Consider the following 13764-nt stretch of genomic DNA (forward strand, 5'->3'; position numbering starts at 1 on the left):
ATGACAACCTCTCTGCATCCCTCGAGAACAAAGAGGCTGCTGCTAAAGAATTATAAACTTGTTCTCAAGGATGACAAGCCAAGAAGGGTGAGGGTGTCATGTCAAGACAGCTTGTAACTTTGCACATCATTAGAAGTATCCAGCTGAAGTTAATCAGATGATGAAACCAGGTTTCTCCTCATGAATTAACAGGGACCCAATTTCCTGTGTCTACATTTTGGACATTGTCCATTGCTCTAAAGAAGCTCCTTCAAGTGACATATTGTCCTAATAATTATCTTGGCTTCTTAGAGGGAGCAAAAATCAATATCTGACTGCAGTGTTTTGTTGTGATGACCTCGACTCAGCAATTTCAGTCTTCCGCTCTCTGTAGGTGAGAAGAGGAGGAGGAACTTTTATCTGACAGATTTTTCTCAGGTCAAAACGAGAATCACATAAAATGGATTTTCTGTTCTGACAGTTGATTATATTGATTTCAATTGTTGTGATTGTTCAGTTTTCATCATATAGCAAACTTTGCTGAGCACATTATCCGTGTGATAACAAAAGTGAAGTCCAATGCATACACAAATTATGCATTTAGCATTAATTAACATCTTTAAAATATTCCTCAGTCACTATAGTACTTTATACCACTTGCATTTCTCTATGTTTACTGCTATACGATAGGATAATAATATGTATCTTTTTAAGTAAAGCAGTGCAACCATTATATCCAACAGCACAATGTTCACATTTCTGTGGGCCTAACACCAAATAATTACATTTTAGGAAATTTTTTTGAGAAGTCACCATCTAATGATAAGCCATACTATTTCATGACCTTTTAAAGAATAATATTTACTCATACAGCTTCGCTGCCTGGATAATAGAACAGTGGATTATGAGTACACACCAAACTGGCAGCTATTGAATGTTGCATATACAGTAACCCCCTCTGCTACATTATTCATTTAGATTTTAAGCTAAAATCCTTTTCTGACATATCCTTGAAATAGGCTAAGTGCAGTTAGATGTTTCTTTGCTTCTGGTGCACTGATAAAGAGATGCCAGAAGATTGTGTGGACAGGATATTAACCACCAAATGTTGCATAGTTCTCATTGAATGGGAGAATATTAATGCTCTCTGAGCACATGAAAACTCATGTACATGTTCTTGATGCAGGCATCTGTGAATGTGTCATAGCTGACAGCTTTAAGGTGACAGCCTACAGCTCTTGTGCTCATTATCTTTTCCCCATTCCATCAGTGGTAACAGTCTTGTTTGATGTGGTGCCTCATCACTACTGAACTAAGAGGCAGTAAATCGGTTATCAGTGCAGTTAACATAATAGACTGTGCTGCTTTGTGTTTGCAGGTGACTCCATCTGTTTACACCCAGGAGATGTTACAGTCCACAGAGGAGCACCTGGCTAACACCAACGAGGTGCACCCGCCCCGCATCCTGGAACTGCTTGACATGAGCAAGACTACGCATCACAAAGTAAATGCCATCCAATGTTGTGATACCTCAGTAGCTTAATAACTTGGTATGCTTTCACTATTCACAAAATACAGCTAAATTCTAATAAGACTGCAACCATACAGTGAGAGTGACAGGTTCCAGTAGGCACCGCTAATTGGAATATACTGTACATTTGGAGCATTTGCATTGTTCAGTTAAAACAAGTCAGATGTGAGCTCCAAAGGTTGAACTGACATATAAATGAATAAATATATCTCAGTAAAATGAATGAATACGACAGACTCATTGAAAGGATCGATAAGACCAGAAAAAACAACAACAAAGCATTCAAACTTTCATTGTCATCTAATTATTTCATCATTAATCCCCTGCATACAGAGCATGTGCTGTCTGCTAAGGTCATTTGCATTGTACCAAAGCTGCCTCCCCTTAGTCAGCAGGCACTAATTGATGGGTAGAGGGCAACCAATGTGACTGAATCCTCTGTACTTTTTGAATCAAAATTTAATGGTGGCTTGGAGCAAAAAAAGTTCATGAAATGCCTATGAAATTATAAATGCACCCTTATCATAATTAGGAGGACCCATTTCTGCATCGCACCCTGTTCACATTTTTTGTTGGCTTGTCGAATATGCAAATATGAATATGAGTAAACCCCACTGTGCAGGTGATAAGTGAGAACAATGACAGCAAGATCTCTTTGGGTCATCTTGAAAGCCACAAAATTGCACACCATGGCCAGTGCAGTATTATCTTCATTATGACTGAAGACTGGATGAAAATCACTCAAATTGAATTTCAGAGGTTTATAATTTGACATATCGGGGAACATGATTATTCTCTTTTCTGCAGAGTGTTGGATGATAAAATTGATACAGCTCTCATGCCCATCTATTCAAGATGAAGCTGCCAGTCGCTGGTTAGCTTAGCGTAACATGAAGACTGGAAACAAGGAAACATTTAGTTTCGCTCTGTGTGAAGATAAGACAATCCAGCTACCGGCCCTGCTAAAGCTAAACCAAGTGATACATTATATCTTGTTTGTTTAATCTGTACAAGAAGCAAAGTGTTTCTGCCATATTACAGGAGGCTATGTGCTGAGTTATTTCTTGAACATGCTACAAAAAACCAGGCTAGGTGTTTCCACCAGTCTTCAAGTCTTTGTGCTTAGTAAAGCTGACCACTTACTGGCTATAGCCTCATATTTAACAGACAGAGTAGAGAGTAGTATTGATCTTTCCATCTAATTCCCAGCAAGAGTAAAGTTAATAAATACATGTTATTAAGGACTTCAAATATCTTAATATAATGTATGATACAATTATATAGGTATAAATGAGTGTATAGGCTTTCCTTGAGGAATGCTTCATACACTTCATATGCTTCCAAAGCAGTGTGGTAAATGCATATTATATGGATTTAGCACTGACTGATTGAAATAGATAGCACTAAAGAGTGCTCATACCCAGGAACTCTGCCCTGAGAGCGACAGTGTGTGTGTGACTTCAACAACAAATACAAAAACTGTGATTTTTAATGTAATAGTGTCGGGTATTGTAATGACTGCTGTATATGTTGTGTTTATTTTTTTTTGTTTTTGTTTTTTTATCAAAGGCATACTTTAACTTCCATTATTTATTACTGTTTGTATGTGTGTGTGTGTGTGTGTGTGTGTGTGTGTGTGTGTGTGTGTGTGTGTGTGTGTGTGTGTGTGTGTCATAGTTGTCCTTGGTGGACATGGATCAGCCGCTTTTCCAGCCCTACCCGTCTGAGCTGGTCTTCCAGAACTTCACCCCTGCGCAGACCTACAAGTTACAGCTACTTCTCTTCAACAGCGACACGGTGTGTGATGAGTGATGAATAAGTAAATAGTTACACTAACAACATGGCTGCTGAGCCAACATTTCAGTCAAGAAATAGGACAACAGACAGCTGTTTTACAGCATATGTGTGTGTGTGTGTGGGTGTGCGTATGTGTGTGTCATGGGATGTGGATCGTCTATAAGGATGGCAGAATGATTGGAAAAGGTCATGGGGGATTGGAGAAGATTTATCACTGCAAGTTGTACACGACACCATCAAGTTATGATGAATAAATCATCACTTGTGTGTATACGTAGCTCTGTGTTTGTTGCTCTTTGGGGTGTGCAACGGCGTGTGATTTTTTCGTCCTTTTCTCGTCAAGGTTCCACGACAAGTGAGGCTGGAGCTGCAGGACTCAGAGTATTTCAATGTGGTCGGGCCAAAGGAGGCAGGTAGCAAGGTTGTACCAGGGATGTCTGCTACTTTCGCAGTCTCCTTCACCCCACAGGAGAGCAAGGTACTGGAGACAGAGGGGAGTCAAACTGCTCCATAGAATAATTATGCACAGAAGGTTAGATTCAGGGAGCACAATGAAGTATCATGGTAATGTGTACTTATGAGGCTGATACTGAATTTAGATTAGATGATTAGATGAGGCTGTTATAAGACCTGCAGGGGAAGCAGAGGATAGGATGTGGGTAAGAATGTGAAATTAGAGATTTAAAACTCAAAGTAAGCACTAATGGGGACAATAACACAGCAACAATTCATAGATAATAATAATAATATGAAAATCAGTGACAGATTATACATTAAAATGGATGCACTTGCTTTGCATTCATATTTTGTGCACAAATCAGTAAGTCAGAGACAAAAGGTTAAGGGTCAAGGGTCAGGAATTAGGTTACAACAGCACATCCTTTTGTCGTCTCTTTTACTGATACCGTTGGCGAAAGTGAAACTTGAGAAGCAAAGGTCAACTTGAAATGTAGCAACATTATATTAACGGTAACATCATCCCTCATATGTGTCATGGCTGTTTCACAGTGGTCACCACACTTAGCTGTTTTTAGTCTCAAGTCAATGTGGCTTTAGTGATGGCATAGACAGTGACTCTGTTAGCCCACTGAATATTATTATTATATGTATTTCACAGACTGAAATATCTTCACAACTAATGAAAGAATTACAATGAAATTTGATACAAGTGACTTTAATGATCAGCCGTTTGCTCTAGCTCTACCATGAAACTGACATGAGGTTTTTTTTTTTTTTTTATGGAAATCTCTTGATAACTATTGGAGAGATTGTTGTGAGGTTTGGGACAGACATTTATCATCTGCAGACAATGAACTGTAATAACTTCTATCTCTCTGATTATTGATCTAGTGCCAACATCAGGTCAACATTTTAATTTCTCAATTTGTTTATGTTTCTTTATAATAAGCAAATATTGAACTAAGATGTTGAACAAGGTAAAACATTATATCTACGAAACATCAACATGCTAGAATCATCAGCGGTGAGCATGCTGATGTCAGCATCTTGATCAAAGCATCATTGTACCTAAATGCAGCTTCACACAGCCATTAGTATGGCTGTAGATGCTTAGTTTTGTTATTACAGGCTTTGGCTTTGCTAAGAAACGTACAAACGTTAACTCAGAAATACTAAAAACTTTGCTTTAGTTGCTAAATGGTGCTATCTAATGCTAATGGTGGCACGGTGGCTCGGTGGTAACACTGTCGCTTCACAGCTAGAAGGTCCCCGGTTCGAATCCCGCTGTGGACGCAGGGGGGCGTGTCCTCCACCATGCCCTTGGTGCCTGCTGCTCGAGGAAAAAAAAAGCGGCCTTTCTGTGTGGAGTTTGCATGTTCTCCCCGTGTTCACCTGGGGTATCCTCCATAAAAATACCCCCACTAAAAACATGCAAGAAGATCACCACCTGACCAATGGTGACAAATGAGAGTTGGGTCCCCGGGCGCTGGTCGACTGGCAGCCCACCGCTCCTGGTCTGCCGTGGAGGAAGGACTGACCATGGATGGGTCAAAAAGCGGGAAAGAATTTCACAATTGCATGGCGTGTACAGTTTCCCTCCTCAACTATGCATGTTGTGTGTAATGTGATGAATAAAGGAATTCTTAATTGTGTTTGTGTTTGTGCTCTTGCATCCGGGTGGGTGTCATTATCTCACAACATATATAACATATATATGGAGCTTGAGGGTTTGACACATTGTTTTGTGGATTTTGTCCATCCAGGACTACCACCACAGACTGGTTTTTGTGACAGAGAGGGAGCGGTTTGAGGTTCCAGTCCGTGCCATTGGGCCACGTGCCATTCTTGACTTTCCTGACGAGTTCCATTTACCCGTCTGTCCTGTGAAAGCCTCCACAGAGAAGACTCACCTAGTCCGCAACGTAGGAAACAGCAAGGCTAAGTTCACGCTACACACACAGAGGTGAGAGTCAGACCAGGATAGGTTTATGTCTACTGTGTCTCAGTGATTTAACACATTTTATTTTACTATAGAGCAGAGAGTTTCTATCTAAAAGACCAAAATAAAATACCCAATAAATAAACTGTTATTTGGCAGTGTGTACACATGTAATTTATATAGTTACATACTAACTGAGAATCAATTTTTTTAGCCCATCCCATGAAATTCCATTCTACTCTGTTCTTTTCCAGGCCTTTCTCAGTGACGCCCTCCTCTGGTACTCTTGATGTAGGTGAGAGCATGCAGGTAACTGTGGATTTCAACCCCATGACCACAGGAGACCACAGCCACGACCTGATTCTGCACTACCACACTGGTGAGAAATATTCAGGCCTCTGAAAAGAAACAAAACTGTAAGCAAGCTAGTGACACAAAAAAACAAACTGGTGACTAAAAGGAATTTCTGACCATAGCTTAGATAAAGGTCATGTAAATCGAGTCATTTCCCAGTATCCCAGAGCTCCAGTGAAATATTTATAGCTGTTCTAATCTTTTTATAATAAGAATGACCTTGTTGCAGTTGCAGAGTTTCTCATCAGGTGTGTTATTTTTCCATCTATGCATATTTCAGAAACTAATTTCGAGTGTACTTTAAATGCCTCGATAGAAGAGAGGCAGCGAGTTTGCAGATATTCTCTCTTATTTTTTAGAAAATGTTCCTCAAACTGTTGTCCTTTCCTGTTGTAAAACACATTTGGATTTCATCTGATGTCATCAAAATCCAACTACTGTAACACACAAACATGCACACGCAAACACGAACACACACAGTGAGAGTTCAAACTATAGTGTTGCCTCAACATTGTACATTGTCTCATTATATCTGTTATGGTGTGGCACACAACGAACACACACACACACACACACAACAAACAAACACACACACACACACACACACACACACACACACACACACACACGGGTGGAAGCAGAGATTTTCTACAGAAATCTACAAAAAAAGGAGTTTGCATAATCAGCATTGTCAAATGGGGTGGAACTAAAAGGATGAATGTGTTTACTATAATCACTGAGGTAAACACCATAATGAGATTCTCTTTCTGCTGCAATGGTGACCCTGAAGCAGAACGGGACTGCTGAACAGGGCCCACCATCAACACACACACACACACACACACACACACACACACACACACACACACACACACACACTATGGTCACTGTAATTTCCTCCGTGCAGCTCAGGGTTTGGTGATAATGGCTGGTAGACAGGTATTCACTTTAGTCAGATGAGAAGCTAGTTTGTTTCATTCTGTCCTTTAAATATTGTTGCATGTGTGTATTTCACTGTGTCTCTGTCACATATGCAGTCATCTGTGTTTTCCATCCACAGACTTGTCTGTAGCAACCCAGCACAAATGAACTCCCCAAGCTTGTCCAATTAAATTTAAGCCCAACATGTTGCATGTGCAACTGTATTTGCTCGTGTGAATATGGCTGGTTTTGGATTCAGAACGATCATTTAACCTTGGATGTAGCAGATGAGTAGATACTAATGAGGTACTTTGGAGCTTGTGTGTGTGTGTTTTGTGTCTACTTGGGGCCAAGAAGTCAAAGGTGACATAAGTAATGGTAATGAGAGGAGAATCTACAGCATCCTTTGGGAATTGGGCTGCAAACATAGTGGGGATTTAGCCCATGATGGCTGTGGTGTATTGTATTTACAGCTCAGTGCAGCTTTCTCTGAGGGCCTGTTATCTCTCCTCTCCTCTCTCCGCTCTGATTTCTTCTCAAATTACATCTTAATGGGCATATACTAACCCACCACTATCTCAACGTCTCTGGTTGTCTCTGCATAGTACAGTGTTGCATTTGAAAATTGGACTGACTGACTATACCTTTTGCAAATCATTACTCAAAGCTTGATTATTTGCATACTTAAGCGAACAAAAACAGGTGACTGGCACTGCTTATACAGCAGCGACTGACAGAAAATGTCAGTTTTGGTATCTCCTTTGCTGCAATCGGCTGGTGACCGGTTCAGGGTGTACCCCGCCTCTCGCCCATTGTAGCTGGGATAGGCTCCAGCCCCCCACAACCCCGAAAGGGATGGGCGGTATAGATAATGGATGGATGGATGGTATCTCCTTTGATCATAAAGATTTTGCAGTAAATATTGCCATTCCATGGAAAAAAAAAATGAATACCACCATAATAATGAATAACTTGACCAAACTGCTTCTTGTGTATTAGTTTATATTCGTGTATTTGGTTTGTTCTACTGTAGTGACTGTCCAGCTAGCCCTGGCCTTCCCTTGTTTGTCCCCATATACACCTGTTAAGTGTATGTGAGCAGCAACTATGTTACATTTCACAATCTCTCTTAGCTTTCTTAGTCAAATGAATAAGCAAATTAAACTCATAAAATGCCAAGAAAGGACATATCCTTACACCTGTTTTCCTTATTAAACAGTAAAATACAACCGTACACCTTTAGAAATCAAGCTTCTCTTTTACCGAACAAAGAAAATTAATTACCAAGTTAACTCATCATAAAACAGACTGTATTCAAACCTGACGAACTCTCACTCTTTCCACTGTTCCACCTCTGCACGGTTTTCCTTGTCTTCAAACTGCCCTCCATACAGTATGTTTCGGAGGCTGTATTTGGTCCTGATGCAGACGTGTTCACTGGGAGGCTGCTGAGCCTGGTTCAGGTGTCTGCAGCGTGAACACCAACAGTCCCCCAGTGCTCTGAGCTCTCGCTCCAGTCTGCGATTAAGGCCTCTAGCTGAATGGATAACTGAGCAAACAAGCAGCTAGTAGCTACAGGCAAAGACAGCCACAGCAAAGAGTGTAGTGAGCAGTAGTTAGCAGTTACAGGTGATATACTGCCCCCTATTTGGTTGGAGCAACCTTCAGCAGGTGGCTGTATTTTACACATTGTGCCTTTAATGAATCATTCATCTCTGTTTATTCATTAACATTTTGTTTTATGTGAAACCATTGCTTGATGAATGCTTCTCTTAAAGGCCACTCCAAATTTGTGTTTTTGTGATAAATATGCTCATTTATGGTAGTCTTGTTAACAGATACCAACTCTCATACTGTGCTATTGTTTTACACTGAGTGGTCACAGGTCTTTTTAAGGTAGCCTCAGTTGCATGCACAATTAGCCAGACCATACCATCAAAGGCAAACGACGAAGCTTTTGACTTTTCCTGTCAACACACGAGGGGCTCAATTAGAGGTAAAAGGAGGAAGTTGCTGGAAAACATCAGTGCATTGGAAGAGATGATTTAACTGGGGCTTAGTGTGTTGAATTGCTTTTTTTTTTTTTTTTTTGCTTTAAATTGTGTTTTTTTTTTATCACTTTGATGCATGACAAACATTTAATGATAAGTTAAAAGCAGAAGGTTTCAATGCAAAACCTCAACTTACAGTAATTTGGCACACTAGACCCAAGTGCACACTGTGGCTTGTTATGATTAGAAAAGAGCAATTAGTCTCACACTTCATAGGCACTCCCAACTAAACATTGCTAGCTGAAAATATTAATAGCAAACGTGTCTGGCTAGGTTGATTAACAAAGAGGATGCTTCAATCAGGACCAAATCAGCCTTACTCCTGACCCAAGCCAGCCACATCAAAGTCTTCTCTAAAGCTAATTTCAGCTACACAGCTCCATACAAGTTTTCTCGGTAGAATATTCCCATGGTGGTGAACAAATACAGTAGAGCAGCTGTGTACCATGCAAAAAACGGACTTCACTCTTGTTAGCTATGCATCACTTGGGTGGGTATTCCACAGTGCCCTACCCCCATTTTTACTGTGAAACACTGTGTGTTTGAATGTGAGTGTACATGGGGGAAAATTCAGTAGCATGCTGACACGACAGTCATTCTGTTATCAGTAGTAGTCCTGAAAGTCTACCACGGCAAAGTCACCTTGTGAAAAAAACTGCCTGTTTATGATTGGATCATGGCGGATAAGAGCCGAAGTGTTCTGGCTTTGTATTCATATTCATTCATTTTGAGTTTATCATTTAATTTATTGTGATTCTATTCCCTAGAGCAGAGACAGATCCGATAAAATATTTGTGTATTGCTCTTTAATGATGATTGCTTGAGTACAAAACTTCAGGATCTATAGAAAACATCTCTTTGTGGATGAGCTTTTTTTTTTTTTTTTTGAGGACTGTAAAAGTTTTTTGCTTTTTTTACCTGTGTGTGTGACCTTGAAGGAGCAGAGGTGCTGTGTGGCTGCATAAACAGGGAGGCCTACTGAAGGAGTGCCAACAGTAGTGGCGCTCAGCAGCATTAAGCTTTTATAATGGGAGGGCCAGTCCAGGTCCAGAACACCACTTACAGCCCATCAAGAGACTGTCATTTCTAATTTAGCACCTTTCCCTGTCTCTCACACGCTCATGTATGTTTCAGGTCAGCATGCTGCAAAAGGTTTTACTCTGCTGAGGGCCCATTGGAGACTTCAGCATAAGCTGGCTAATGTAGCCTGTGTGTTAGTATGTCATGTGTCATTTGCATGTACACCACAGTACCTGATGCAGGTACTGTACGCACTGCATTTTTATTTCCCACTGTCAGTATAAAGCAAGTGCAGCTTTCAAGAATAACACTTTACTCAGATGGTTTGTTTTCCATCATGGTGTGTAAGAAAATCCTTGTTTTGTCTTAAAAGTGAGTAGACTCTGTGCTGCCCCAGTAACCCCCCCCCCCCCCCCCAACACACAAACCCCTCTCCTCTGTCACTGCTGCTGATTTAAATGAAAAGACAGACAGCTCTTAGGGAGCACTGAGGCATCTGCTTTGACAGGGCTATGGCACCAAGGGGACTTCAGCACAACAGCCCTTTACAAAAGCAACACACACACACACACACACACACACACACACACACACACACACACACACACACACACACACACACACACACACACCAACAGCAAGCAGCTTCACATAAAGGAACACAAGCACATAAACTTTAAGTACAAGCATGTGCGTCCACACACACACTGCAGAACTGCTGTTTGTGCCATAATCAAAGGTAGCTGGGGGGTGGGGGTGGGGGGGTGTTGAGGAGTTCTCGCTGTGTACATAGAGAAATTATGAGAAGAGAAAGCGAGCGGGGGGAAGATGGGTTGGTGGACAGTGATGATGAAAGCTTAGCAATAAGCTGCAGCTCTCCCTGCCTGTCAACTGCTGTCATAGCACACGGATGCTGGGAGATAATTGCTTTTCTCGCTGCATTCCCCAATTCTTCTTTCTCTCTCCCTCATTTCCTTCTATCACTCATCCTCTTTCCTCTATGTTTTCTTTTCTCTCCTCCGTCTGATGATATCTCACAGCTTGGCAGTGTTTCTCACAGACTGAAAGCAAAGACCTGGCCTTCCTGTGAAACTGTGCCAGGTTTTTTTGTATCCCCTCTTTCTGCCTTTGGGTACAGGGTGAAAATCTAATTGATAACTGGCGTGTGGGAAGCAAACAAGGCACTCCTTGAATTCTAAGGTGTTCTCACTGCAGGGCATGCATGGTCATTGTATAGATTGAACCAGCCCTCATTCTTCACAGTCTGGTTTGTTTTTCCCTGAACCAGAACTGGGTTCAGTTTATTGTCAGTGCATCTAAAAGCTAAATAAGTGAAATGGGAGAGTTTTGCTACTTCTGAGGCTTTCATGTTTCTCAGAAATGAGGTATCTCAGGCCCTAATTAATCACTTCTACTCACTTGTGTTCAATCCAAGGCAGAGATGGATTAAAAGCTCTCCTATGCAGGCAGCACTGAGCGGGACTTGAAACCTTATGGGATGGCTTATCTTATGAAAATTCAACACATTCAACACTTATTATTGTGGAAGATAAACATCCAGGAAACAGTCTCTTTTGGTTGGTATTGTCTTACTCTCTTCTTTGGAGTAGTCACTTGTTTGTCTGGATCCCCTTCTCTTGATTTTTCTTTGATGGAGTGTAGGTTTTTATGAAGTGTAGTGTCCTCATTGATTTGCTTGTCTGCTGTTAATGGGCTGTTTTCCCGATAAAAAAGATTGTTAATCACTGCTGGACTGGCCTCATCAAGTAAAGGTTGAATGAAACAAATATAGTGAAACTAATAATGCAAAAAAAATAATAATTAGCATTTGAGTGATTAAAAAAAAATGGTTTTGATAAAACAGCTTAAGTACATTTCAGTTCTTTGTCTGTTGGTCATTGTTAGACAAGTTCTATTCATGCTCCACCTATAGGAAAGGAAAGTCATAGCAGCAGCTGTTATAGTTTGTCTCACAAATCTCAGTCATACATGTCTGTCTGCATCGGTTTCAAAAGTACAGAACTGGCAAGACAGAACATTTTTAGGATAATTGATATAAAAAAAATGACACATTTGTGTGACTGATAACCATTTTCAAAAATCCAAGCATGGACAGAAAGCACTCAATATCTCCAATTCCAATTGCGGCCATTCCCCAAACAACCAGAAACAAACAACTAAATAAACAAGCCACTGTTTGTTTGCATGTTTTTAATGTGCATGCATGAGGTTCACATTGAAACGAAATAAACAATCATAAATCATAATCAAACACCAAAGGTTAGCTTGTAAAAAGCTTAGAAATGTATTTGTAATTTATTTCAGAAGCTATAAACAACGTTAACAGTAGTCTGACTCACAGGAAGTAGACCGTTGGTATAAGCCTGCTACTGGCCCACTACTTCAGTCAGCTGCACTATCTGTGTGTTACTAATTTGCAAGAGCACTGTCGCTGCATCCTGGGCTCAGTGACGCCCAATACAACTGTGATTGGTTTAAAAAAATACAAAGCAGCCAGGGTGTGTTTTTTACCTCTTTACCAGAATGATAATGGGTTCAGTCAGACCTTTCTCCAGCACTGACACAGCACTAAAACCCAGCGTGGGTATAGGTCTGGCTATGCAAGACTACATTAACAGTAGCTATTAAAACACTCACTGATTGCAGACAGAAGTTCAGAGCCCTGTACTTACAGTAGTTTTCCTTATGTTTCTACATTTAAGAAGAATCTGCTGTTGGTTTCTTTGCCATAGGTTGTAATGGAACTGCAGCCAATGCAGCTTTGCAACTTGATGATAAGTGCTGTTCCTCGTTTTGGGCACTTTGTGTCAATGACACCACGTCCTTGTTTATTTAAATATTTTTGGACTCACATCCCTGGAAGTGCACTGTTGCCATTTCAGACCTCAACATTTTTGCACTGTCAAAGGAGAGTCAAGTTTCTAATCCTCGGTGAAGAGCAGGGTTTCACTCACCGTCCGTAGAGAGACCATCAGTCCTTCCAGTCATTCATTCATTAAACCCGCACTCCTGCAGAGTAGTTGTAACTTGCAACTCATTCCATTCAGTTGTACACTGGGCCCACAAATGACATGGGAAAATAAGATTAGAAGCAAAAAGTAATTAATGGCAGGTCTCCATGATAGTATTGGCCAGAGACAAGCCTCGAGGAGCACAACAATCACAATGAAATTAAATTCCAACTGAACTCATTGAGATGCACTGCTTGTAAATGAGAAAATCCCCCATGTTACTTTGATCTCAGTTTTCATTTCTAGGAATTCTATTCTTTGTTTTACTCTTGTTAGGGACATGTTATATTAAAGAAATGATGAACCACGGAAACCTTGAAGAAGAGTTCAGAGCCCAGACAACCCAGAAATCAAAATCAGACATCCCCTTATGTTGTATCCAACAGAGTTCACTGTGTGTCTTGGGTATGACTTAAGTTGCATAATTGTCCATATGTGAAAAATGTAACCTTTGCAGGTATACAATCTCAGGACAAGCAGTGTGTTTCTACAGGCTAAAGCTCCAGTCTGTCCTATTTGAATGTAAACAAACACTCACTAAATTTACATACATGCCTTGTTCTCGGTGGCTTTATACAAAACATGTTTTGCAACTTATTTTTGCTGCTGGTTATTGTTGCTTGATGTGTGCACACTGTCATGGTGGCACCTTGTTCCGACCACTGAGACTCAGTAGATGTC

At 40.6% G+C, this 13764-nt stretch overlaps 1 protein-coding gene across 1 annotated transcript in view; it reads left to right on the forward strand.

Annotated features, from left to right (window-relative positions):
* Positions 1-13764, forward strand: part of hydin (HYDIN axonemal central pair apparatus protein) — a 79942-nt gene continuing 66178 nt past the window's right edge. Inside the window, exons 1-6 of the mRNA XM_070971968.1 lie at positions 1-87; positions 1358-1483; positions 3188-3307; positions 3651-3785; positions 5530-5729; positions 5960-6084. Of these exons, the coding sequence (XP_070828069.1) occupies positions 1-87; positions 1358-1483; positions 3188-3307; positions 3651-3785; positions 5530-5729; positions 5960-6084 (793 nt within the window). The remainder of the gene's footprint in view (positions 88-1357; positions 1484-3187; positions 3308-3650; positions 3786-5529; positions 5730-5959; positions 6085-13764) is intronic.

Source organism: Chaetodon trifascialis, chromosome 10 (genome assembly GCF_039877785.1).
Source record: "Chaetodon trifascialis isolate fChaTrf1 chromosome 10, fChaTrf1.hap1, whole genome shotgun sequence".
Taxonomy (NCBI): Eukaryota; Metazoa; Chordata; class Actinopteri; order Chaetodontiformes; family Chaetodontidae; genus Chaetodon; species Chaetodon trifascialis.